This window comes from Trachemys scripta, chromosome 9 (genome assembly GCF_013100865.1).
Source record: "Trachemys scripta elegans isolate TJP31775 chromosome 9, CAS_Tse_1.0, whole genome shotgun sequence".
NCBI classification, from domain to species: domain Eukaryota; kingdom Metazoa; phylum Chordata; order Testudines; family Emydidae; genus Trachemys; species Trachemys scripta.
In genome coordinates this window covers 53,777,103-53,804,685 of record NC_048306.1, presented here as the reverse complement: position 1 = coordinate 53,804,685, position 27,583 = coordinate 53,777,103, and the positions used below count along the sequence as shown (strand labels likewise).

The following is a 27,583-nucleotide window of genomic DNA, read 5'->3' as shown; positions in this document are numbered from 1 at the left end:
ATTTCTGCCCCTCCATTTCCCTAGTGGTGTGGTGGGGACCATCTCATTCACCCACCGGGGGCCAGCAGCGCTGGTACAATGGCCACCCGCGAGTAGTCAGCTAATCACCATTGTGGCGGTATTCCCCACATCAGAAGAGCTGTACAGGTTTCAGCACCACCCCCTGGAGTTCACGGAAGCTGAGAGATTTGGGGATGGCAGACGCTCTGGAGTGACATCCCCCTGCTGGCTCACGAGAGGATGTCGCCAGCAACAGACATGATGCATGAGCGGAGAGATCAGAGCTCTCAGGGGACAGAGATGAAGAAAAGAAGCATTTGGCACCAGAGCCTGAAATGGATTTAGGTGCCTGACTGCTGGGGTTCTGAGCCCCAGCGTGTCAAGGTACCAATTCCTTTCTCCATGTCAGCTTGGCAGTTGGCTGGCAGACACCCGAGAGGAGGAGGAGGGTGGGGATGAAGGCAGCCAGCTAGGCTCTTTGCTTACCTTGATAGAGGCGCCAGCAAATCTCGCCAGCTGTTTAATGTGTTGGCCTTTCTTCCCAATGATGGCACCCACTGCCTGCGTCGGGATGAATAAATTCACAACCTCCTGTGCCGGCAACTGAGAGGAGAGAGACAAACACAGAGATCTCAGTCGGAACCCGGCCTGCCTGATGCTTTCCCAGCCGCTTGCCAGGCAGGGCAGGGCGTCATTTCACGGTTCTTGGACGCAAGCAATCGGGGTACAGCTGATTTGCCCCCTGCGGGAGAAATGAAATCTGTAAAGCTGAGCATGTCTAAAATGCCCATGAAACCATGCTCTTCTCCTATGACGGGGGTAGGAGGGTTTCTCTTATTATTATGCATTTCACTGCTTATGAAGACCTAGATATTTGAAATGTCAAACCCCAGGAAGGCATCTAAATATCTGAACAGGCATTTGAGTTTTCAGATGATGCGTAAACAAGTGGGCACACAGAGCGGCATGCAAGAGATGCGATCTGTGTGTGGCACAGTGCAGCAAGCGACAGGGCAGGAGAGAGAAGCGCGGAGGCAGCTGCGATGCACACATATGTGGACAGCTTCCATGTGCTCTGACCCGCACAGCCCAGAAAAATGAGATTCCTAGGCAGGAAGACTGGACAGGCCCAGCCCGAGCACCTGCACAGAACAGACCAGACCCCCTTCCCCAGGGACTCCAGTGGGTGTGAACTAGAGACGATCTCCTAGAAAATGCTAGTCTTGATTTTAACATAGGAACGAGGACAGCTAGACTGATCTCGTGACGTAGCAAAGAGAGGCTGGGGTGGGGATCAGGACGCCAGGCTCCTCCTTGATCCACCACGGGTAAGACGCCAGCCCCTGGGTAAGACGCTAGGGTCCCCAGGATCTAAATGTCTTTAATTCTGGCTTTGAGAAAGGGTCTCCGCTCCCGTGCTGTGCTGCCAGGCAGGGCTTTGCTGAAAGACCTGGACGCAGGCCAGCGCTAATGCTGTACCAAAGCTGGGTCCCGTCTCCTCACCAGCACCAGGCTAAAAAATTTTGGGGCCTTGTGCACTACGATAATTGGGGGCCCCCTTTTCCCTGCCCTGGGGGTGGGAGGCATGGGGTGTGTCGGAGAGTGAGCCTACCCCATGTTCACTGCACCATGGCTTCCCGCTCTGGCCATCGGCTCTCACCCCAGCACGCAGGCAGGCCACCCCCACTCACTGCGTGGCCCTGGGTTGGATTTTGTGTGTCCAGCAGCTAGTCCTGGCTCCAGTGCAGTGCCCAGCGGCAGAGCAGTAACTGTCCCCATGTGAGAATATGATGGGCAGTGCTGGTGGAAGGTCTAGGAGAGCCATTTCCATAAACCATCATCCGAAGCACTGCTGTGTATGCCTGCGGAGCTAGCTGATGGCAGCCAAGCATATTCTGAGCATCGCTTAAATGAACCCCCTTGCTTTTCAAACAGGCTGACTGAATCAGGGCTCATTTGGGAGGCTGAGCCTGACTGCCCTGAGCACACCTGTGTCACTCTGCAAACCCCCGAGAAATGCTAAAGCCCCCAGAACGCAGTGTGATGGCTAGAAACCTAGGCCGATTCCCGGATAGGATCATGCAGGAAATGCTGGGGTGTGGTCATGGAAACATGCGTCTCTAGACACATGGCCCTTCCCTCTTCTGAAAGCCCTGTGATGCACCTGCATTCTCAGACTAGCTGACACAAGTGATGTGAATACAGAGACCACTGTGATCTATCCCCCGCCCCCAATTCCATGTCACACCACACTCATTCCCAGGGCAGCCAGGGCCCGCCCCCACACACACACAGTGGGTGAGCATGGATGCACACATCACAGCCCTGCTGGATTTGCAAGGACGGGACACCACCTTACTCAGCAGGCTTTACCAGTGCCCCCTCTGCTGCTCTGGCTTAGAAGACCCTTGAAGATGCAGTGTCCTCAAGTACATGTGCATCCCAGCGCTCAGAGGAGGACGGGCTGGAGGAAGGGCAGTGTTGCCAGCTCCTGTGATTTTGGCATGGTGGTGAGGGAAATCTTAGCCTGCTACAAGCACAGCAGCCCCTGCCCTGGTGATGAAGGGCTTTGATCTCCAGAGCTGGCAATTTCTGTTTCAAAAAGCAAAAATCACCTCTCTGAAGCAGAAGCCACACCCACAGCTTTGGCCGTGGTTTCTATGCACACATAGCAATGTGGCCTCCCCCTCTGACTGCAGCTCCCACCAGCCAATGGTTTTATGACCTTATTTGGGGGCCACTCCACATCCACCAAGGCCAGGCAACTGGCCCCTTTTCGGAAATCCCTAGTTAGTGCTGACATGTTCAGCACAGAATCTGGAGCACACTTAATAGACCTGCCAGTTCTTAATCCAAACTTCCCTAGGATCCTCGAGATCCATCTAGTAGCACGCGGCCGCCCCAGGCCTGTGAACACTCTCTCCTGGTGGCCTCTTGGCTTTTACCATCTGCATTTCCCATCTCGGCTGCTTCATGCAACATTTCGATTTGGTAAAACCAACAATCCAATCGTGCCATGTTTAAAAATTCAACAATCCAACCCACCACTGAGCGTTTCTCAAAGCTTCCTCCCCTAAGTGCTAGAAAGAAGAGCTAGAAAGAAGTTGCCAGAGGATGGATCCACTGTGTGTGTCTCTGACTGGCTAAAACACCATAATCATCATTAAACACTGCCAGTGTGGTGAAAGAGGGAGGGAAAAGAAGGCCCCCAGGTAGGGCTTACAGCAGATTTAGAGGCCATTTCTGCTGTCCTGGTAGCTCAGATGCCCCTGGTAAAAGCAAGTACTATTTGAGGCTGCTCAACACAGTTTTGACTCTGATTTAGCTATTTTGGGTAGGGCTGGGAGTTTATATGGACCTAGTGAAAGCGCTAGGACCCCTAATACAGATGCAGTTGTACTGGCACAGAACCGACATGCAGAGCAGCCCCTGGCGCGTGCTGTAGGAAGACACCGAGTAGGTGCCAGTCCTGGTCTCATCCAAGGGGCTGCACCCATCATTCACTCCAAGGCCCATTCCAAACCCAGCACCAATGGACACTGGCCCTTCTTCAGAGGGCTGATGGGGCTGTAGGAGTGAAGCGTCAGGCTCCTCTCTGGGGAAATACTGACTCTTGGTCTTTTCCCGACTCCGCCAGGGCTCAGCACAGGACCCCAGGTCACACTCCTTTCCTCCTAGGATCTGCATGTGGCTCTACCCCCAATGGGCACAAACCCCCACAACTTCTCCCCCAGGTGAACAGCCTGGCCCAGAGGGGTGTGTCCATTAGCTAGCACCTCGCCTGGGGCAGCTCCCAGCCCGGGGTTCTGCCCCCCGGAAAGGGCACAGGCACAAAGACGGCAGCAGCAACAAGCTGTCCAGGAGAGCTGCTGTAGCAGCTCCCACGTGCAGCGGAGGAACAGAGAAACAACCGGTGGCCACGGCCATGTGCAAATGTGCGCTTGGAGCCTGGAGCATGCGACAGCTTTACAACCTCCCCAGGCATCAGCTGGCTCAGGTGATGGAAGTACCCAGCCCGCTCTGTGGGGGCCATGCCTGATTCCAGCCCAGGCTGGTAGCATTAGGGGCCTACATGAACTGAGTGGGTGGGCTTGGTCCACCTCTCACTGTGCATACGTGTGTGCGTGTGGCTCAGTGTCCCAGCCTGAAGCCAAGCAGGGAAAGGGCCAGTGCCAGCAGGTGGGGTTGAGGTGCTCAGGGCGTTGTGTAGAGAGGCTGGCACTGTGCCAGGGCAGTAGATGAAGGGGCAGTGGCATCTCCAGACAGATGGTCCAACAGGGTAAATCGTGAGGCAATGGCAGGGGCAGCGGCAGGGCGTTTTAAGGGAGTCGCTCATCTCTGGCTTGTCTGTAAAGGCTGTGAGGCCTTCACGGAGCCCTAGGCCAGTGGTTCCCATGAGGAGAACACACACTGCCTTAGATACAGATCTAAAAGTCACTATCATTGAACAAAAACACTTCAGAAACAGACTTCAAAGAGAAACAGCAGAACTAAAATTCATTTGCAAATTTAACACCATTAATCTGGGTTTGAATAGGGATGGGGAGTGGCTGGCTCATTACAGGAGAGGAAGCAGCTTTTCCTCTCCTGGAATTGACACCTCCTCATCTATTATTGGGAGTGGACTACATCCACCCTGATTGAATTGGCCCTGTCAACACTGGTTCTCCACTTGCGAAGTAACTCCCTGCTCTCCATGTGTCAATATATAATGCCTGCATCTGTAACTTTCACTCTATGCATCCGAAGAAGTGAGGTTTTTACCCACGAAAGCTTATGCCCAAATAAATCTGTTAGTCTTTAAGGTGCTACCAGACTCCTTGTTGTTTTTGTAGATACAGACTAACATGGCTACTCCTGATACTTGCCTTAGCCAGAGGTTGGGGCTCGTGCCGGGAATCTCTTGGCTTGAGGCAGACGGTGCCTCCTCCTGAGGCTTTGTCCTGCAGCCCAATATACAGGCAGAGGTGGATTCAGCCCCCGTCTGTGTTCCAGCCCTGGCTGGCCAGATCTCTGAACTGCTAGCTCCGTACTCATCCTGGGACCGGGCTAGCGGTCAGGGACAGCCTGGCAATGAACCACTCTCAGGGGCAAAGCCCAGGAGCATAAGCCCAAACCCACGCTCCGCACTGGGGCAGATTCTCGGGGAGGCCAGCACTACAGACCCTGCTCCGGAGGGGATCCCAGGGCTGCCAAAGGTGGGGTGGGGGGAGGAGCCACCAGGGCTCCCCACCCATGAGTCTCCTGTGGAGGATCTCAGCTGGAATTGCCTTGCTGCCCACATGTGCAGAGCAGCAACACCAGGGACCCAGTGCTCTCATTGCGGCTCTATGCATGCTTGTCAGGAGCATCTGGTGCCGCACTGCATCAGCCATCCCTCCCTTGCAGCAGCTGTACCCGCGTGCCCCTTGCAGGGAAAGGGCCCCCAGCACTCTGCACCCTGGCACGGGGAAGGTGCTGCCATGTGTCCTTGACTTGCCCTTTAAAAGGCTCAGTTCATCACCCTCTTTCCCCACTGAGCACACATGGGGAGACAGTAAATACACCATGGGCCACCTGGTAGGAGTGGGACTGAGGGGAATTCTCGGGGGCTAAAGGAAAACCACAGCCCCTGCTGCTTCCTCCTGGCAGCTGGGTTTAAATCCCAGGGGCTCGGGTTTGTAACGACACCACGTCACGTGCAGTGAGAGCGTGCTGCCAAGCCTCTGGGTGCCGAGGACTGGAACAGCTCTGGCACCAAGGCCTGTGGAGACACAGGAGAGGTGCCCAGGCCATGCTGTGCTGCGGGGGAGCCCTGCACGGGCGCCGATGTGCTGGCTTGTGCAGAGGGGAGCGGGAACGCACTCTGAAGAGGACTCAATGTTTCCCTGCAGGCGTCTGGATTCCACAGCCTCATTTCCAGCGGCCGCGTCACTGCCGCCGGTTGCCAGGAGGGCACTGACCTGGCACGCTCGCTGCAATGGCAGAGCAGCACCGGACAGAATCACAGCCAAGAGAGGAACGCGGCAGCCAAGCAGGGCGAGCGGTGCCAGCACGGGCAGAGTGGGCACTTACAGAGTGCTGCTGTGGGAAGGCGCCAATGGGGGAGGCTCCGTACAGACCCGAGAGGTATGCCGAGGGGCTCTACGGCAGGAAAGAAAACACAGTCAGTGCAGGTTCCTAGACAGCACGGTCCATACACACCGCGCCTGTGCTACGTCCGGGGGCTGGCTGCTGGGGATCTACCCCCAGCACCTCGCAGCGTGCATGTACACCGGCTTCCCTGCATCCCCTGCCATTGCGCATGCCGTACTTCCTAACACAGGGGGCCCGAGACAGACTGAGAACCAGGCCTGAGGAACAACCAAAAACCCTGCCGGGGCCCCAGCAGAAATGTTGGCCCCTCCCCCAGGCAAATCAAAGCTCTGGGGCTGATGTAAACGAGCCCAGCTCCACTGAAACTGATGGAGACGGCCATGCAAACCTGGAGCATATCCTGACAACCCCCTGGAGGACTCCCATTCACAGCATGGCTGTGGCTGGTTTCTGGAGCTCTTTAGCCCTCAGAGGCTCACCCAATGGTACGCTGGGGAGGGTGCTCCCCAGTGACGCTAGAATCGCTGTACACTGCTCTACAGGGAGCTCTCTCGCATTCCTGCTAGCACAATATTTCCAGGAAAATACACTAGTCAGCCACACCTGGCGTATGACAGCGTCCCCCTGGGGCGAGCCAGGCACCACAGGAGGGGTCCCAAGGCTGGAGCCTTGTTGTGAAGTGGAGAACGAGACAAGAGAGAGAGAGAGAACAGCCAGGGTTGTGCAGGGGCTGGCACCCAGAGTCCGCAGGGTGCTGCCCCATGAACACACCATGACAGCACTCCCGGTATGAGGGATGTACGTGGGGGTAACTGATAAGGGCCTGACCCTGCTCCCATTGAGCTCAGTGGCATGGGACAGCTCACACTCAGACCTTGCAGCTGACCCGGAGGGCACAGCTGAGCCATGCGGTGGAGTTATGGTCTGGCTGCTGACGGGATCAGGACTGTAATAAAACGTATCACCAACTGGTCCAAAGGAGGCAGCAAAAGGCAGGAGGAACCTTATACTTTGGCGAATGGCCCTGAGGAGGGAGCAGGCTGCACTAGCCACCTGGTCCTGCAGAGAGGAGGAAGTTGGGCATGAGGACAGAGTGAAAACAGCGTGATCTCAATCACCTGTAGCACTCCCTCCCAAGAGGAAGAGATTCACACAGGCAGGTCTAGCCCTAGGCACAGTTAAACTTGGGGGACATGAGGAAAGACAGCAGACCCAGAGAAGGGACCACGGTTAAGGTGTGTGAGAAACTGAGGTCTGGGCTACACTACAGCTGTCTTACATAGACCTAGGTCAGTGTCTACATTACAGCCTTGCTCCCGCTGATGTGAGTGCCCTGCTACACCGACATGATAACTCCACCTCCACGAGAGGCATAGGGCTTATGTGGTGTCGTTAGGGCAATGCAACATCTCTGTAGATGCTGCCTTACCTCAGCTGTTGTTTGTCAATGTCACAGGTCCACACTGAAGCTGTGAAATTGACAAGAAAGGCTGTTCCCTGTTGTGAACCCCATGCTGGGCTCACAGCTGGGGCTGTCGCCCCAGGGCACGTGGGGGCTCCAGCTGGGAACCCGGATACCGCCTGGGCTCTCAGCTCCCCGCAGAGCTAACCAGCTGGAACCCACTGGAAGCCTGATAGCCACCCCAGCTCTGGACGCTGAGCTCCCCACTGCGAGCCCCACTCCCTGCTGGGAGAAGGGCAGACACCTGGGCTCCAGGCACAGAGCGCCGCACTTGGATCCTGGGCAGCTGCTGGACTCCTGAGAGCCGGGGTGGGGGTAAGCTTGGGCTCTCAGCCCCCCATGCTACCCCTCTTCAGTCGGTGGAAGTCTGCGTGAGAGGACACACACCACCGACAGCAGGGTAGTGTGGATATGAAAAATAGCAGTAATCACTGTGGGGGCTGTAAATCGAACTAACACGGGTTGACTTAATTTTGTAGTGTAGACAAGTTCTGAGTGTGACTCTCCAGCTGCTGCAGCAGAGCTGGGGCATAGCAGGCTGGCTGGGATTACAGAGCTTTGCGTGTGACAGCAGCAAGGTAACCATGCTGTGCTCAGCACTGGCTCCCATCCTATCCGTTCCTGCCACACTCTCAGCTCCCTGGGCCTCAGGCCCAGTCCTCAGCTCCGTATGGGCCTCCTGTGCAGGCTGGGCGTTGGGTGGAGTGAGTCTGGTCCCTTGGCTGGTCACTCAGGAGGAGTGAGTCTGGTCCCTTGGCTGGTATGTTCCATCCCTGCCCCTACCCTGTCTGGTCTGTACAGACTGCAGCCTTTTCCATCCAGAGGGGCTGTCCATCCAGTGCCAGGTACAATGGGTCTGGGACCACGAGGCACTACTGCAAGCCACAGAACACGCTCTACAGAGGGGAAACTGAGACACAGAGGTGAAGCGACTTGTCTACGGTCACCCAGCAGGTGAGTGGCAGAGCCAGGACCAGAACCAGGACTCCTGATTTCCAAGCCACTGGCCTACCCACCAGGCCATGCGGCTGGCCGCTACGTTGTCCTACATGCTCACACCCATAAACACACACAGCAGAGGGGCCTGCTGTCCACCAAGGATTTGTCTCCAAACACCCCACAGACAAACAGCATCCGAACAAAGCCCATAGCCATTCTCAGTGCATTCACCTTCCCGGGGGAAGCTGTTAGAGATTGAATAGTTTGGTGGTATGTAACCCCTTTGGGGTTTAGAAAGCATGGCTCCTTTAAATTTTTTTCTAGGGGGGAGGGGGAGAGTGAGGAAAAAAGGAGGGAAACTTCAGGGGGTGGCGCTGGAGCTCAGAGGGAGAGAGAGGCAGCAGCCTGCAAGCCCTCGAAAAGGAAGCAGCAGAGAACCTGCCTGAAGCCTGAGAGGGACAGGGCGGCCGATCGGTGACACCCCAGGACAGGAGCCAGGAGGAGCACTGGGCCAGGGAGGAATTACCCAAGAAGGACAGGCCGGATTTGAACTCAGCTGTGAGTACTGGGGCTTCTGACTCTGCACTGGGAATGAGGAGGGAGGCTGTAGCTAGTTAAGCGGGGAGGTGATCACTCTGTGTGGCTTTGCAGAGAGCGGCAGAAGAGGGCACCGGAGGGATTTGTTGGGGGAAAGTTCACTGGCGCTGAAAACGACCAGGAGCATCCAAGACTCGCCACTGGACTGAAACTTTGCTCAGGACTTTTGAACTTTGTGTGAAGACACATTGCTCAGTGTCTGCCCTTCCAGACTGTGCTACCACTGGCCCTTGGTTTGGATGCAACCCTGTTTTACTGCTCCCCTTATAGTTTCCCTTGTTGTTTTTTTCCTCTCATTCCTTTGTAAATAAATATTTCCCTTTCTTATATCCATTGTACTTTTCCTGTGGGTGTGTGTGTTTACTTTGGGGGGTTTGAAACAGGTGCCCTGGGGTGGAAGGGATTTCTCCTGCTGCATTTTATGCGCATCTTCTTTTGGCCAGAGCTGCCTGCAGAGCAGACTCCATGTTAGCCACGAGGGCATTAAAGTTACACTTGGTGGCCCGTACAGGGACTTTGCAGTACACACACGCACACACCTATGTTGCACACCCTGGGCTCTTCTTCACAGAGCAAAGAAACTCCTGAGTGACTTTCATCTCAGTTTCAAAAAAATAAAAATAAAAATGGAGAGAGGATTACCAGAAGACCTGTGCCGAGGGGCACGAATCCCAGTAACCAAAGCTGTGCTGGTGGCGGGGTTCCCAGAAGAGATGGAACCAAATGAAATTGAGGAGAGCCTAGATGCAGCTGAAATACTGGGGAGGGTAAAGGTCCACACCCGTATTTACAACTGCAAAGTGAAGGGCATGGTAGCACTATGTACTCACTCCAAGGAAGCAGATCTTGATAAAGTGCCCAAAGAGGTGCAAGTAGAAGGTATCCCCTGGACAATTCTGGGGGCAGAGCAGTCCCCTCCTAGTGTGCCAGTGTCACTTGAGGTGAATTCTTTAGCGCAGAAATTGCAAGCTCTGATGGTGGATGAGAAGCGGACAAGAAAAGAATTAATTTTGGCATTAGGAGGGGCTCCAACACTTGCAGCACCCAGCCTGGTGGGATGGGCCAAAGAGCTGGGAAATGGCTCTCAAAGATGCATTAAAGCCGGCATATGAAAGTGCTCCATACAAGTGGTTACGTTCTTTCTTGGGGGTGTCACCTGTATCCTCAGGGGAGGATGATTACAAGACCTTGGAGGGATTTTACGGTGCCACTTGTCCAAGAGTGGGAATGCTCTGATGCTGAGAAGCGGAAATGTGTGCTTGAAAGTCTGAGGGGGCCTGCCAGGCGAATTATCCGAGCCCTGAAAGACTCCCAACCAGCTGCCACAGTGCAAAACTATTTAACCGCTCTTGAGAGTGTCTACGGTGCTACTAATAGCAGTGAAAACCTGTATTATTGTTTCCGCTATACCTACCAGGAGCCCCACGAACGATTGTTGGATTTCATCAGGAGACTAGAGGATTTGCTAGGAATTTCTCCTGCTGCATTCCTGCGCGCACCTTCTCTTGGCCAGAGCTGCCTACAGAGCAGACTCCATCTTGGCCACGAGGGCGCTAAAGTTACGGGTACAAGAAACAGACGACTTGATGTGTGCACGTATTGATGAATACAAGACATGTGTGTGCCCCACCAAACAGTGCTTTTGTGGGAGACCCGCACAGCTCTGCTGAGACATCCTTGCCTGCTCTCGTTATGTATTTCATTAAGTCCATTTTTGCAATGCCCTCAACAGAAACATTGCACAGCTCTGTGGGGCTTTTGCTGATCTGCAGCAGCCTCAGATGGCGTCACCTGATATTACTGTGTGCGACTGACACAGGTGTCTGTGTTGCCTGCCATATCACTTGCTAGTGGAAGAAATCTCTGCCTGAACACGGGGAGTGCCTGGCCCTCCAGGAGCAAAGACTGCAAACAAAAAAGGCTTCTCCATATCCTGGCTTATTAGAAGGGATTTAAAGTCACCAAGTGAAACATCTAAGCCTTGATTCCAGGATCATTAATTCCCTTCAACTTTTCAGTCACCCAAGCATCTCCAAGCATGCATATTTGATATCAAAGTGCACATGGATGTATTATTTGGCCTTAATTTGCAATAGGATTTCTGCAGAGGATTCTCTCCCTTTTGGTTGACTGAACTTTATACAATAGATGTTTGCAAATCAACTTACAAAGGCTTTGATAAAAAACCAAACAGAGCCCAGTTTGTTGGGCAGCAGGATGAATTTTCCATGTTTTAGCCCTTTTTCTAAAACAGTGTGCATCAGATCTTCGGGGGGCTGATCACAAGCAGCTGTCACCCTCACTCATCTGCACGATACAGCCAGGCGTTTGCAGCTCTTTCACGTCTGCTATGATTGTACAGAGCGATACAAGTGACAGGCTCAGAATGCACGGTGACTAACGACGCTAGTTGCTTGCAGGACAATTTGTCTGGGCGGATGGAGGCAGAACTGTACCCCTCAGACAGAAATGCACATGCACAGCACTAATACACAAGTCTGCATCCCCCCATCTTCCCGCACACACCACCCATGCCCACACATGCACCCTCTGCTTCCCAGGAGAGCTCTCCTGAGTGGTACATTCTTTCAATACTATGCCCTGTCTCTAATTTCACTCCGTTCCCCACCTGTTGTGCATATACAGCTAGAGGTTGCGTAACCTACAGATGTTAGACTAGGAATAGGGCTTTTTACCCTTCCTCCCCCTTTGCCCAAAAAACATTACAGAAGGGAAGGAAGTAGCTTAGTGTGAGAGCTCTCCACTCGTGGTTAGACTGACAAGGAGAGGGCAGGGAGCCAACGCTTGGCCTGGAGCACTTTTTATATTTGGCATAATAAATCATTTAATTTTTCTCTAAAAATAAACTGCCAAGTAGCTTTGCTGGGGCTTTGAGGTCACAGGAGTTTGCTGGGAATGTACACTCCTCCCTTATATCATGTGCACGTTCCCAAAGTAATGCACCAGTCCTAAGAAATGTGAACATTGACATGCAGTGTTCATGAGGAAAACACACACACACAAATACACCACGCAGAAAAGCATGGACACAGTCAGGGCTTTGGAGCTGTGCTCCGGCTCCGCTCCAGCTCCAGGCAAAAACCTGCAGCTCCACTGCTTCGGAGCTGCACCGGGCTCCGCTTCAAAGCCCTGACAGATACACACACACACACACACACTGGTTTTGCAGTCAATATTTTGTGTTCTTTCTGCACCACCTCCCAAGTATTTCAACTCTGAACAGTGTAAAACTCACCATCCCTCTCCGATCACTTGGCTGCTATGGTTTTCAGAAAAAATAATAAAAGTAAATAGACTTGTTCTCGGTTCCAAATACAGTTACAGCAGCTGAACTGAAATGGTGACACGGAGTGTTAGATACGCCGTAGATCAGGGGTTTATCTGCAGGAGTTAAAAGCCATCTCTGTGATTTCCTGCAGTGCTATCCAAAATCAAGAAGTTATGAAATAATCACTCCATACCAGCAAATCAAGCTGATCGCACAGTTTCCATTGTCAATCCTCTCAACATGCTGTATCTATGCATCTCTGTCCGCCTACCGTGCAGGCAAATTAGGAAGAACGCAGCTCAGAATACGCAGTCACTTATCATATACGGCTCTGGGCTCTCTATCAACTTTCACATACGGATGTCAAGGTACTTATCCCAACTCTGGACACACAGGCACAGAGAGCGAAGTGTCCACTCCAAGGCGTGTCTGGCACCTGCCGGCACCTGTCTGCCTAGGCTCAGGCAGGCCCAGCAGCGGCACAGCCGGGACAGTTTTCGAAAACTGCCCCGATTGGGTTGGTTTTGCCTCATGTGTCCAGAGAGTGCAGTGGCTGTGCGAGTCGTCACAATCCCACCCCTGGAAAGGCACTGCTGCACCGTTAATGGGGCAACTCCAGCATGGCTGGTTAAAAAATGATCCCACTCGTTTTGAAACGATCAAGTAATAAACACAGTTCCCATGAACTGACATCAAAGTTGTCTGACACCCGACAAACGTACAGCCCTCCTCCAGGATGAAACCATTCCTCAGAGGGATGGTATATTACTCAGCATTACTCACACTAGCTATGTCTGCTTTATGGTAGTTCATCCACTTCCAAGCCAAGGGCTGCTCTTCACCCCTGCAGGAGCCTTTCCCAGTTCTCTCTCGCTGTCACCTCAAAGAGCCTGGCCCTGCTTCCTGAGAATCACCCTGCATAGGCTCTGTTGGGGTACTCAGATCCCGGCTTAGCCAGAGCTAGGATGGGCATGGCCAGACAGGCTGTTTCCGAGGTAACCCACCCCAAGTAATCCAGGCTTTTACAGAGGACAGCGCACTTAGAGTTGTGCCAGAAACGGGTTGGGAGGCAGTGCAGAATGAAGAGCGCAGAAGTCATGTGTCTGTCAGCTCACCCCACTTGAGAGCTGGCCGTAGCACATGAAGCTTCTGAGTGACCTTCAGCTGTAGAGCATGTTACACCAGGAGAGCATGGAAGAGCCAAAGTCACAGCTGAAGCCTGCCCCTAACAGGCCACCCCAGATAAAGGGCTCCCTGGGGTAGCACTGCCCCGTGGGAGTTCCGGAGCGGTGATGGACACACACAGACAAAGGCTGTGAAGACCCCTCAACAAGGAGGAGGAAAGATTCACAATCTTCTTCATAGAACCACCAAAATGCAGGGCTGGAAGGACCTCGAGAGGTCATTAAGTCCAGCCCCCTGCGCTGAGACGGGACCAAGTAAACCTAGATCATCCCTGACAGATGTTTGTCCAACTGGTTCTTAAACACCTCCAGTGATGGGGATTCTACAACCTCCCTTGGAAGCCCGTTCTGGAGCTCAACTACCCTTATAGGTAGAAAGTTTTTCTTCATATCTAACCTAAATCTCCCTTGCTGCAGATTGAACTTCTTGTCCTACCTTCAGTGGACATGGAGAACAACTGATCGCTTTATAACAGCCCTTAACATATTTGAAGACTATCAGGTCCCCCCTCAGTCTTCTTTTCTCAAGACTAAATAGGCCCATTTTTTTTAACCTTTCCTCATAGGCCAGGTTTTCTAAATCTTTAATCATTTTTGTTGCTCTCCTCTGGACTCCCTACAATTTCTCCAGTACTGCAGCTGGGGCCTCACCAGTGCTGAGTAGAGCAGTACTATCATGTCCCGTGTTTTACATAGGAGATGCCGGTCAATACACCCCAGATTGATAGTAGCTTTTTTGCAGCCGCATCATACTTTTGACTAGAATCCCAGATCCTTTTCAGCAGCACCGACACCTAGCCAGTTAGTCCCCATTTCGTACTTGTGCGTTTGATTTTTCCCTCCTAAGTGTCGTACTCAGCACTTGTCTTTATTGAATTCTGTCTGTTTGAATTCAGACCAATTGTCCAATTTGGCAAGGTCGTTTTGAATTCTAATCTTGTCCTCCAAAGTGCTGGCAGCCCCTCCCACAATGGTGTCACCCCCAAATTTTATAAGCACTCTCGCCACTTCATTATCCAAGTCATTAATGAAAATATTGAATAGCACCAGACCCAGGACTGAGCTGTACGTGTCTCACTAAATACGCCCTCCCAGTCCGACAGCACACCATTAATAACAACTCTTTGAGTAGGTCTTTCAACCAGGTGTTCACCCACCTTTATAGGAATTCCATCTAGACCCCATTTCCCTAGCTGGCTTATAGGAACGTCATGTGGGACTGTGTCAAAGCCTTACTAAAATCAAGCTCTCTCATGGCTCCTGCCCATGCACTCAGCCAGTAACCCTGCTCTGCTCCTGCCCAGCTGCACCATCTCTGTTTGGGATGAGCTTTCGCCTAGGAACCTCACTCACTCAGGCACTAGGAAAGCAAGCAGGCTCCAGAACCTGGCTTCACACTGAGCTGAGAATCACCAGCTGGCCAAGTCTCACAGCCTACAGTGGGATGGGGAGAGATGAGCGAATCCAGAGGGTGCTGGATTTGGTTTATCACTGCCTCCTTTAACTGTTCCATAGCCCGAATCCTGGCCTTGTTACTGTTTTTAATTCCGACTGACTTCTGCCTAAGCAGCTGCTGAGTATGGACACCAGGTCTGGGCTCTGTGTAGGAGTGTTTGATGTGAACGCCAAATGTGCTTATTTCAGGGTTTGCAGCAGTGTGTGCAGAGCCTGGGATCACCCACCACCAATACGTGCTGCTCTACAAGCTTGTCACCCGCAGACATGCAGACCCCAGCCCCGCCCCCACCCCACTCCACAGGCCAGCTGGGCAAGGGAGCACGCTCTGTACCCCCGAAGGGGGGAAGCATTAGGTGGATTGCTCCTGCTGGCACAGTGCAGGTCCATGCTGCCCCAAACGCAGGCCAGAGATTAAAGCCGCAGCAAGCCCTTAAAGGAAAAAAATATGTACAAAAGTACTGACCTAGGCCTAACTGGGAGGGATTATACACAAGTCTATACAGTGCTGGGGCGCTGCTTCTCCTTTCTGGGTCCCCAGCCCCAAATATAGCACGTGAGGCCCCATCCTGCTGGGAAAGCGAAATCTCCGCAGGCTGAGGAAAGCTACGGGCGCATGAAGAGTTCGTACTCCAGCAAGAAGCAGGATCTCCCTGGTGCTGGGGCCCCAGGGGGGAGGAATCGGGGTATAAACAAATCCTCCCAAAACCATCAAGAAAAAAATCAGTGCTCTTATACAAGAGTGTATACGGGACACCTCCTGCCAAAGCCATACCTGTCCTCACTAGAGGGTTAGCGTGAGTGTCTCCTCCTAACCCCACTGAGCTAGGGGAACACACCCCGCATGCACACACACAGAGGCCTGGCCTGCCGCGTACTTACCGCAAAGGGGTTGTAGGAGGCAGCTGCAGCAGCTCCGCGGGCTCCCGCTGCAGAGGGCAGCATGGACAGCCCCGTGGAGAAGATCCCTAGTGCGCTGAGGTTCAGCCCGGGGATCAGGTTGGCTTGTTGCTAGAAATGCAAAACACAGAGACATGGGAAACATGGAACAAATGGGGGGGGAGGGGAAGAAGAGGGGAAGCCACATGCACCAAAGTGCCCAATGACTCCTACATGTCTGCCCAGACAGCTCGATCCAGTGGGGCCCGTTCTGCATCAGCCCCATGATGAGCAGAACCGCCTGCAAACACCCTGGGGCCAACTTCACCAGCTTCCACTGGACTAACTCTGGCTCTGGCCCTGACATTTGAGGTCTCTACTGGGAGGATGGGAGCCGCAGGAAGGGGGTGCTTACGTTGACGGCGACAATATCATTCTCATAGGCCTCTCGCAACTTCTTCATGATCTCCACTTCGGCATTGGAGCAGGCCTCGATGCTGCCCTTCACCGTAATGGTCCGTTCAGGGTTATAAATGGTTAAATCCTGTAAACTAAGCAGTTACGGACAGGTGAAACTGCTGCCATCAAGGCAACAGAAAAGCAAGCTGCCTTCACCCGCCTGCTTAGAGCAGGGAACCTTCTCCTTGGAGCAACCAGGAAGAACCCAGGGCTGCAGATTATCCCCCACCGGCCAGCCACTTCCACTGGCCATTGTGCAGGGGAGCATAGCCTAGATGTCCTGTTTCCATTCCAGACCTTCCCAACATGGCTCGCTTTACTGGCATCCATGTCTTCACCAGAGCCGGGCTGGGTGGAGCACCCCTGCCTGTGTCTGTACCTTTGGAGGATTCCTACGCTGGCTCCACACACTCACCAGCGTGTACCCTGAGGGCTGGCTTCAGCAGCTCCCCTGACGCTCACCTCCCGCAGCCAGAGAGCAAGGAGCCCAGTTTTGGGCCATACAGTAGCTCTCTGGGCTGGAGGCGGGTTGTTCTCCTCCGCCAGGATATCACAACTTACGGAGAGATGGTGATCTTGGTCCCTGTGTCTTGCTCAATTTTCTTCAGGTTTCGTCCCTCTTTGCCGATCAGTCTCCCAACTAGACTGTTGTGTGCTAAGATTTTCAAGGGAACCTCTTCGGCACTAAAATAAACAAAAGGTGTTTGGTTTTTTTTGTAAGTTCCTTTTCCCCCTGTTCTCCTATCACCAGTATACTCCAAACCGTGGAGTTCTCCTGGCCAGGAACACACACAAAGAGAAAAGAAAAGTAGGACAAAAACACAATATGGACTTTTTTCATTGCAAAACCTGTACGTTTGTAGAGTCCTTGTCATGTAAAGAATCTAAAATGAGTCCTCTCCACACTTACAGAAAATCCAGACAAATAGCTCCTCCTGCAGCTAACCGTTTGGGACAGGAGAGGAATCAAAATAACCCTGATCTAGAAAGACTGATTGCAACTGGGGCTGGTCGACAATGGGTTGGTATTTTTCCATGAAAAAATTCAAACCACACACAAAAAAATTTTCATTTGGTGAAAAATTCTTTAAGGGATTTTAAAATTGTTTCAATGAAACAAGTTGAATTGCTACTATTTGTTTCAAATTGCTGTTTGGAAAAAAGGAAATCAACCTGAATCTCCAGAACACAGGAAATGGACTCCCATTCCAGCAGGGAGAAGGGGAGAGAAAAAGCAAGCATTGAAAGCATGGGTCCTAAGGCATTACTAAAAGCCTTAGGCTTTACATGTGGGCTGGTTTCCTTTGCTGTCAAACCAGGCATGTTCTAGTAACCAAAACCTTACATCAGTTAGTTGTGCTGACTAAGCCTTTTAAATACACAAACGTATTAAACCAAATCCCCATTCTTTTACATAGGCAACTATTACATTTTCTCTGCTGGACCTCTGGGGATTTATTCTTCAAACCGGCTCATTACTCTCCATCATTGTTTCTCCCCGCCTGATGCATGTGGCTGCAGGAATCCTCCTCCTGTGGAGTGCTCTGTGCGGAACACTTACGATTTAGTCTCGTCCGCTTCTTTCTGCATGATATCGAGGATCATGCGGCACGCTTCAGAGCACCCTTCGGGGCTGGCGTGGATGGTGATTGGCTTCTCAGCAGCACCGGCATTCTCCTTCCGATGGATGTCTACCCTGCACCAAGAGAATCAGCACAGAGAAGCCCGAGATCAGGCTGACATCATAACCAGGCACTTCAACGAAGCATCAAAGATAGTGCATCTATTTGCGTTACATTGCGTTTACACTGCTGTCTACAGACAGTACCTCTGAACCAGGAGTCATGTTCACGCTGCTGAAACCAGCTCTGAACCAACCGTCCTGAAGGGACCAGAATTCAGCACGTGGCTGCACTGACAGTTGTGCAGAACCGTGGAAATCTCACCAGATGCACTCACCATTCAGGACAGGTTTGTTTCAAGGTTTGTTAAACTTTTTGCAGGAATCCGGGCCTAAGTTTTGAATGATTGACGGCCCAGGTTTGCATGAACCCAGACTGAGTTCTACTAAACACAGGGTTTCAAACAGTGTTGGCACTAAACCAGGTTCAACTCAGATTTGACTTTCTTTGGCTTTAAGATTTGGGGTTAATTTGCAAGTGAAAATCAAAGAGAATGAGTGGGTGGGGGGAGCTGAGCCAACACAGATCAGCACAGAGCTGGTCCCTAAGACGCAGAGCAGAGTTTTTTCGGTTCCAGCAGGTGCCAGTACTGCTATACGTTCTTCTCCTCAGCTTCTTCGGGATCCACCAGAACACAGCAGGGCAACGGAGCTCTGCTGCGGCACCCACAGGCCTGAGGGCAGGGAGAGGCGTCACAGCCACTGCACAGCGCAAGTGGTATGTTAAAAACCAAAAGGGTGAAGTGAGTGCGTGAGTGTGTCTCTCTGCACATGTGTGCATCCCTGTCCCAGCTGGAGAGGATGACCCCACTCTGTGTGCATATGTGAGTGCTGTTCTCTTTGTTAGGAAATGTCTTGTATATTACAGAGGAATAGTCACACTTAGGCAGCATCACATAGGAAAAGAATTACACCAAGAGAGGGATTTGGCCTTCAGTTTTGGTACTCTTGGAGATAGCTGTATCTTAATTAGGGCTTTCACCTTCCCATAGCTGATTGTGACATGACAGGAACAGACCAGGGGTCCATTTAGCCCAACTAGCCTTCTCCAACAGCAGCTTGTCCTGGATGCTTTCGAAGGAGACCAAATATCCCCCTAATGCACTTGGCCATATCTGCAACTCTTGTTCTCTCACACCCTGGCTGAAAATCAGCTCACACCAGCAGGCTGGACTGTGGCTTCACTCCACAGCCTGCATTTTGGGGCTCCAGGAGGTGTACCGGGGAGGGCTGTGCTGCAGGGGGAGCCTGGGAAGCATTTTGGCTGCTAGCCAGGGTGCAGCATGCATTTCCCCCACTCCACACCCCCATATTGGCTCTGCTCTGCTGGCCAGTGCCTGGCTACAGACTGGTCCTCGTACTGCCCACTCTGGTGTGGCTGCTGCTGTTGAGAACACGCCTGGAGCAGCTCTGGTGCTCACTCAGGGTGCGGGAGAGCTGTGGCTGAGTCGTGCTCAGGGGGGCGGGATGGGGAAAGTGCCACGCACCCTCTCCTCCCACAGAGGGCTTCTCACAATTCGTGATAGCTGCTACAAGGCATTCGGTTACTTCGTGTAACCCAGGATGTTAGTCTCCTTCAAAACAGATCTAATCCTGTTCAGGCTCTTGAGAAGATCAATAATTTAATGATAACCTGTGGGACTTGCTGATGCAGTGTAACCAGATAATTGTATGTCACATTAATGCTGAGTACCGTGATGGATCTGGTAGCAGCATCTTCTCTCATGACTGCCAGGCTGAAACTACAAAGATTAGCAATCCTCAGTGTGTTTCAGAGTGAGCTGAATACCAGCTGGGGTCAAGACATTTTTTTGCCCAAGTAGGTGTATTATCAGGATTTGCACATTTTCCTCTGACGCTGCTGTCAGAAGGAGGACATCTAGAGGAACTAAATGGATTGTGGATCAGTTCTGGGATGATAATTTCTTTGTCCTGCTATGTCTTCGTGTACAGAGACAGGCGGCAGTTGATGACTGATGAATTTTGGGTTAAACACAAATAGCTTTGGGCAATAACAAACTGGAGAGGGAAAACTGTGAAGAAAATCAGAATGTTACATACATGTTCAGCATTAGGGAGGCAGATCTGAAAAACCCCACCAGCAGCAGACTCCTTCTTTAAACAACACAAGATTAGAGCAGGGGGAAAGGGTTAAAGTCGGACGCACAGCCTGGGCGCTGCAATCTACTAGCAATTGTCCCATTTCCAAGTAATGTACTCCTGACACCGAGCTCTCCTCTGAAGCCTCTATTTCTCACGTCAGGGATTTTATAAAGTGCCCTAAAGGCATTGCTCAGGAGGGCCTTGCTCACTAATCCTGGGATCAGCCTCATGCCACTTGGATTTTCTTCCCAATTTGTGTGTTCCTTGCTAGAGCAATGGGCTGAGATGACCCGACTCTTGGCCTATCTATGCTTGTGGGCCCTGCTCCTGTGCTGCGACGTGTGCCAGCATCGCACAGCAGCGGCAGGGCTCGGTCTTTGAACGCGCACAGCCCAGGAAGAGCTGCCTCCTGGTTCTGGCTGCCGGCAGTGCTCAGGCGTCCGGCTGTTACGTATCTTTTCGGATACAACACACGCTCTGATCAGAAGTAAGGGGCCCTGTTACTGACCTCATCCGAGAAGAGACTCCCCCTCTCATGGGCCAATGTGAATGGTTTGGGACTGTGACCCCAGGCAGGAGATGATCTTGTGACCAGACGCCAATTTAATTCAAACTAGGGTGTTCAGTCACTGGCCAGCACTGCATGCGGTGCCAAGCCAGCCTGCCCCAGAGGGAGCTTGGGAATGGACGGTGTAGCACGGAGGCATGGTCCCTCCCCTAGCAGCAGAGTGAATGCATGAGGCACCAGCTCCGAGAATTGGGCCACTTATTCCTGCGCCTAATTTCAGGCTCCCAGGTTGGACCGTTCTGGCCAATGTACTATTATGGCATGATGGCCAGCACTGCCGTTCTGTGCGCCCCCTGCTGCTCTGATTGCTACCATCCTAGACATCAGACTGAGACAAGACAGCATTGCATTAACAGCACAGGCAATGACACATTCCTGGCATACAGGCGAGCGCGCTCTAGTGCACCCAATCTGAGCTGGGCAGCTACAGGCCACCTACGGAGTCCTGGGGAAGGAAACACAACCGTTCGCGGTACTTACTTGGACTGGGTTTGCTTAGTGAGGTTCTTTATGGTCAAGCCCTCCTTTCCTATGATCGCACCAACAAACTGCGTGGGGACCAGGATCCGCAGTGGGAAATCGAGCTGTTTGGGCTGTGAGGAGCCCCGCGGGGAGGGGCCCCGCTCCCTGGAGGCACGGCCCCCCCGGCGGGACCGCTGAGAGGGCGGAGGGGAGCTCACCTCTTCATCCGGGATGTAGGAAATCTTGAAGGAATAGTTCTCAAACTGGTGGCCGCTGAGCTTCTCAATTGCTCTGAAAGGTAGAGAAAAGAAGCCACTGGTTAGGCCCTGCACCAGCTGCGGGTGCCAGGCCTGAGCACCTTTGCCAGGAGACAAGCCACTGACCTGACCAGGTGCAGAGACTGTCCCCGTCCCTGTGGACTGGGTAAATGTCCACACTGTCTGGGCATGGTCCAAGGTCTCTCCTAGGAGCACAGGTGTTCCTAGAGCAGAGATCTCACGGCTCCCCAAGCCTGGGGCTTCGCCCCTGTCAGAGACATCCAAATGCCTCAGACAGTCACAATGTGTCCAAAGGGTGTGTGTAACCCACTGCCACTTGGCAGGGCTCTGTTCTCCTCAAGGGCGCGTCCCGAGCCCCTGCTCTGCATCCCTTAAGGGCATGTCCTCTGTGCAGCGCTCTATCCCCCAACCCCTGCTCCCTGCCCCTCAAGACACGTCCCCCACCCCTGCTCCCCGCAGCGCTCTGTGCCCCTGGAACACTGCAGGGGTGATGAGCTTACTGCAGCTTTGGATAACTGATGGCTGGTGTGATCCCAGCACAGCTGATGGAGCTGCATTGCGGAGGCATTAGTGCAACATTGACTCAGTAGCTCTCTCCCAGCCCCTCCCAGGGCTGCCCAAGTTCCACCCCGGAGGAGAGAGACAGCCTCACCTTCTCCATTCCTCAGCAAGGGACCACGCCAGCTCCATCCCAGCCTGGCAGGAGACAGGCAGGCCAGTTGGAACTCGCACAAGTAGGGGTCCTGGCCGGTTCTCCCTCCCCGCAGCTCCAGGAGCGCCCTCCACCCCAGCTCTGTAACCCTCAAACACCCCTGGAGACTCCCCAGGCAACAGCCTCCTGGTAACAGCACTTTCCTAAGCCCACTGTCCAGGGGTGAAAGTAACTTAAAGAACTTACTGGTAAGCTGGAATCCTTAGCAGGGGGGCGGGGCCTCAACTGGAAGGGAGCGGGGCCTTTAAATCCGGCCGCTGCTACCGTAGTGGAGCCCCAGACTCTTTAAATCACTGCCAGAGCCTTGCTGCTGGAGCCCCAGGGTAGCGGAGGCGGCTTAAAGAGCCTGGGGCGGTGATTTAAAGGGCCGCCGCTACCCCAGGGCTCTGGCAGTGATTTAAAGGGCCCTTTAAATTGCGGGCTGGTGGAAGCTGAGTCCTGCTGGTATGGTCGGCTGTGTACTGGCTCTTGCCAGTATGCCATACCGGCTTACTTTCACCTCTGCCACCATCTGGCTAGCTGTGCTCCGCTGGCATGCACCTTCCCCGTGGAGCCCCGCCGGACAGCGGGAGCCTAGCAGCAAATCAAGTGTCGCCAGTGGCTGGAGCCACCCTGAGCACAACAGCCCTGAGTGTACATGGAGGGCACTGGGTTTAATCTTCCTTATACATCCTAAAGCAGCTGATTGGCTCTACATTCCTGGCCCTTTGCACAGAGGGGGCATAGCCTGTGGGACAGCGTCCAGGATAGGGGCTGCTCTACCTAACCAGCACAGGCAGTGCCAGGAGCCATGGGGCTGGAAAGCTGCCCAAGCTCTACTTCACACGCACGCTGCAAGGCGCTGTATAGAACAGTCCACGTCCCAAACCGGAGCCCGGTTCAAGGGACAGGGTGAGAGTTTATGGGGTGCTCCGCTTGGACTGTTCTCTGGGGCCAGCCCCAACCCCCGACTGCACAGCGAGGCCAACACTGAGCCCCTCTGAAAATCCAGTCGGCACCCGGCTCTTTGTGGGCTGCCTGCAGTTCCTGCTCCTGGAGCTGGGGCAGGTTCTGTGACCAGTGGCACAGAAGAGGGAGCGCGCCGGGGCCAGGGCGTCTCAGACCAGCTGATGGGGACATGGATCCCATGGATTTCTGGGCCAAAGAACATTCTAGCCCACTCTGACCCACTGACAATAACTCTGGCAATTCCCCCAAGCCCAGGGCAAATGGATGGGGGGTTTTCCAGTCGGTTACTGAACTCTGACCCGGGAACAGCTCACTCTTTAGTGCCAGAGAAAGCCGGGGAGGATGGGGTTCCGGGTCCTCTTACAATAGCGAGGCTGTAGCAACTGCTCAGTGGGAAGCACTCGAGGATGCTTGTTGAAAGCAGATGACCAACAGAACCACCTCGGATTCGCAGAGCAACGGGAGGTGCTGGGGGCTTGTCCACCGTGATGCCAATGGTAATGGAGCAGGGAGCTGATTACTGCCCCTACTGTGCAGCGAGAGCTTGCTACCAGGGAGGAGCTGAATGATTCGCTCCGGGAATGCTAGGTAACAGACCAGCGGGAGCTGCGACAGAGCAGCCAGCCCCGGGGGAGTGCAAGCCGGATGGGAGATGTCTGACCTTTCCAGATACTCCTTGTTCTCCAGGACACAGTGAGTTTCTGGGATCTCCAACGTGTGATGGCTTCAGAGTCTCAGCTCATTAAGGGCCTGGCCCTGCTCCCTTTCTCACAATGAGCAGATCACAATGCCCCAAATTGTCCTGTGGGTTTCATGGAGTGGTGGGGAGGGGGCTGAATCAGGCCCTGGCCTGCAGTGACCACTTGTGTGTGACTGGACTTGTGAGCTAACATGATCTCAGCAGCAGGGCTGGCTCCTGGATGGGGCCAGCTGAACCATTCGCCCAGGGCAAGTGAAAAACGCCAGCACCGAGAGACTGGTCACAAAGCAACTGGGCATGCAGCCACTGGGTGGGCACAGTGCCCCATCCTGCATAGCACAGGAGGGAACCAGGAAGGGCCAGATTCTGCCTCCCTTTTGCATGCTGAGCAGTACTTTCCTGGGGAGGGGATGGGGGGGAATCCATTGATTTCAGTGCCTCCCCCCGCCCCCTCCCAGAGCACCTAGATATGCAGGGACATTTGGAAACACTGCCAGCACCTCCTGCTGGGCTCCCTTCCAAACTGAGCCAATCAGGTGGCTTAGTTTGCTGTGTATTTGGCCAAAGTACTGGCCTTACTGAAGGCAATGGGAGTTTTGTCATTGCCTTCAGCGGGGCCAGGATTTCACCCCTGGATGACACTGAACCTTTCGACTGAGCCCAGGCAAGGGGCAGTGCTAGCCGCTCCGCACCAGGAGCACTGGGATGGACTCAGGGTTTGTCCACCAGACACTCAGTGTGTGGCCAGTCAGGACGTGAATGAACAGCATGCCAGCCTGCTGCACATTAACTGACCACGTGTATCCTGCTAGCGTGCGCGAAAAGGTCTGCAGTGCAAACTGCCATACGGGGCCCAACAAAATCACACTCTCCGATTCATTCAAATCGCCTTGGACTGTCAGCAGGAACAAAAACTAGCAAAAGGGTCCTAAAGAAGAATGGGTCTTAGCCGACAGCTTCATTAATGATCTAGAGAAAGGAAGAAACTCAGTTTATACTAAATTATGAGACAGAAAATAAAACCAGGAGGCCTAGTGAGACAGGACGAACTGGCAGAGCAGTAACAGCATGAACAGAATCTGACAAAATGCAATCTGAACATCAAGGAGAAATAATTTGGGAAAAATGAGGCTGAATTTCAAGGAAAATCTTCCTGAGAGCAAGATCAGTAACCGCTATGGGATCAGCGACGCCCCCCTCGCGTGGCACATCCCAAACAGGGCCTTCAGGACCTAAGTCTTTCCCCTCCCCTGAGTCGAGGGGCAGCTCACCGCCAGCATGTCAGAACCCTGGGTCAGTCGCAGGCAACCCCACTATTCCTTACATGGAAATAAATGAGCCCCGCCCCAGCGAGGTGGAGAGACAAAAGGTGAATGCAAGGAAAGGCACTGCCCGGAGGGAGGAAGAAAGAGAGAGGGTGAAAGGAAGGATGAAAGAGAGCAAGAGCCACTTACACTTTTGCTTCTTCTTTTGTTGCATACGTTACGTTGACAACGGCCGTTTCTACGTCTGTGTTGACTAAGGGGAAAGCAACACACGCTGGCATTAGCTTGTGGACAGAGAAGGTCTTCGTCACCTTTTCCTGGGTGACAGTTGCTAAGCCTGTCAGCTGTTCCTGGCCAGGGGTGGGTTTGATTGATCTTTACAGTGAGAGGCTGGGAGGGAAGCCATTCCCTTGGGCCGGATGCCTGCGATGGTGGGGTTGGCTAATCTTTGCTCACTGGTTGATGTATGCCCTCTGTGGATACTAAGTTCAGGAGTAGCTGGGTGTGGACCTCATTCTTGGAGCTGCACACTCTGCTACTGCCATCTGAGGCCTGTCCTGCGCACCAGCTGGGTCACAGCGGGGTGCGTGTCGCTCTGTCTGGCTGTGGGCGGAGGTGAATGAGTGTCCACTGTTAACTGTGATGAGAACTCCAAACTCACTTTCTTTGTGACCTGGTCAGCAGTTTTTAACCATCATCTCTAGGTGCTGCGCCAGTGATTTAGTGTCCCCAGCCTGTTACGCTGGTAAACAATTCTGCTCTTTGATGGGGCTGAAGAACACCTGCATCCAGGGGAGGATGAGCATTGATGCATGGTTAATGCAGGGCTCTGCCTACTGCTGAAGGCTAACAGAAGGGATCGCCTCTCTCCAGGAGTTCTTGGAGACCTCTCTCTAACCCAGCTTCGCCCCATGGATGTTTTGTATAGACACTAAATTGCAAAGGGAAACTTTTCTATTTCCTACTGTGAGTGGGCCAGGCAGTCTAGCCCTTTGATCACTGCTGCTCAGGCTGGCAGGCACTGGCTCTGTGCTGCGTGACACAGCTGAGGAGAGCTGAGCGTAACTAAGTGAAGTGGCCCAGAGAACAAGGGGCAACAGAAAAACAAGATGCCCCTGGTTGGCATCCTGTGGCATTACCAGGAGCCCAAGTGCCCCCCACGCTGGCTCTGAGCAACTGGTAAATGACTGCTTGGGGCTCTCTCTCATGTACCCACGGGAAGATTCACATTCTTGGTAGGGCGGGATTTCTAGCGGAGTGCAGTGATGCTAGAGGGCCGCCCCTACCCTTTGGGAGAGAAGCGAAGCTCTTATCTGAATCAACAGCAGTTGCCGGGAGCTAGGAGGGGCCTCTCCTGGGTGCTGCCTGGCACGGACCTGCTGGGGCGCTGGGGAGGGCGCTTGGCCAAGCTTCTCTGCTGTCTGGCTGTCTGGCTGCCTGTGACTCTTCTCTTCATGTCCTGTGCTGTCTGGGGACCTGCTCCTCTGCCCCCACACTGTGTGAAACATCCCAGGGCTTTCTCCAGCCCTCTCCCCTGTCCGGGTGGGATGAGTCAGGTCTGTGCTAGGCTAGTCGCTGCCATCACCCTTTATCATACGGTTTCACAGCCGCGTGGGAGTTGCACCTGCAACAGCTGGGGAGATGGGAGTCTTGGGTTCTAATCTAGGCTAGGCCACTGATCTGCTGTGGGATTTCAGGCAAGTCACTTAAACAATCTGTGCCTCGGTTTCTCCACCTGAGCATCACACTTCCCTAATTCACAGAACTGTTGCAAGGGCTAACGGAGGCTCAATAGATCTCAGAGAAAAGGCAGTAGACAAAGGCCAAGCAGTGTTACTGTTATGCAGTTACAGCACCCCCCTCGTGGCAGGGGTGGGCAAACTTTTTGGCCAGAGGGCCACATGTGGGAATAGAAATTGTATGGCAGGCCATGAATGCTCAGAAAATTGGGGTTGGGATGGGGGGGGAGGGTGGGAGCTCTGGTTGGGGGGCGGGATCCAGAATCTGGTTGGGGTGGGGCCAGAAATGAGGCATTCAGGGTGCGGGAGTGAGCTCTGGGCTGGGGTAGGGGGCCAGGGTGCGGGAAGGGGTGCAGGCTCTGGGGTGGGGCTGAAGAGTTTGGGGTGCAGAAGGGTGCTCCGGGCTGGGATGAGGGGTTCAGAGGGCAGGAGGGGGATCAAGGCTGGGGCAGGGGGTTGGAGTGTGGGGAGAGGCTCAGGGGTGCAGGCTCCGAGCAGCGCTTACCTCAAGCAGCTCCCAGAAGCAGCAGCATGTCCCTTCTCTGGCTCCTACGCAGAGGTGCGGCCAGGCGGCTCCGCATGCTGCCCCATCCACAGGCACCACCAGTGCAGCTTCCATTGGAGCGCCGAAGAGGGCCATTGGAGTGCATAGGAGCCAGAGCGGGGCCATGCCGTGGCTTCTGGGAGCCGCGCAGCGCAGCCCCGACCCAGTGCCCCGGCTGGAGCGTGGAGCGGGGCAAGCCCCAGACCCCGCTCCCCAGCGGGAGCTCGCGGGCTGGCATAAAAAG

At 53.6% G+C, this 27,583-nt stretch overlaps 1 protein-coding gene across 2 annotated transcripts in view; it reads right to left on the bottom strand.

Annotated features, from left to right (window-relative positions):
- The window catches only part of IGF2BP2 (insulin like growth factor 2 mRNA binding protein 2), a 98,780-nt gene that overhangs the window by 13,746 nt on the left and 57,451 nt on the right, over positions 1-27,583 (bottom strand). Inside the window, exons 5-12 of one of the 2 annotated variants that reach the window (XM_034782429.1) lie at positions 25,246-25,309; positions 21,172-21,444; positions 17,901-18,035; positions 16,901-17,023; positions 16,296-16,431; positions 15,884-16,012; positions 6,055-6,123; positions 487-603 (exon numbers count right to left, since the gene is read on the bottom strand). In XM_034782429.1, coding sequence (XP_034638320.1) covers positions 487-603; positions 6,055-6,123; positions 15,884-16,012; positions 16,296-16,431; positions 16,901-17,023; positions 17,901-18,035; positions 21,172-21,444; positions 25,246-25,309 — 1,046 coding nt within the window. The remainder of the gene's footprint in view (positions 1-486; positions 604-6,054; positions 6,124-15,883; positions 16,013-16,295; positions 16,432-16,900; positions 17,024-17,900; positions 18,036-21,171; positions 21,445-25,245; positions 25,310-27,583) is intronic. The other variant, XM_034782430.1, reaches the window with a different exon arrangement.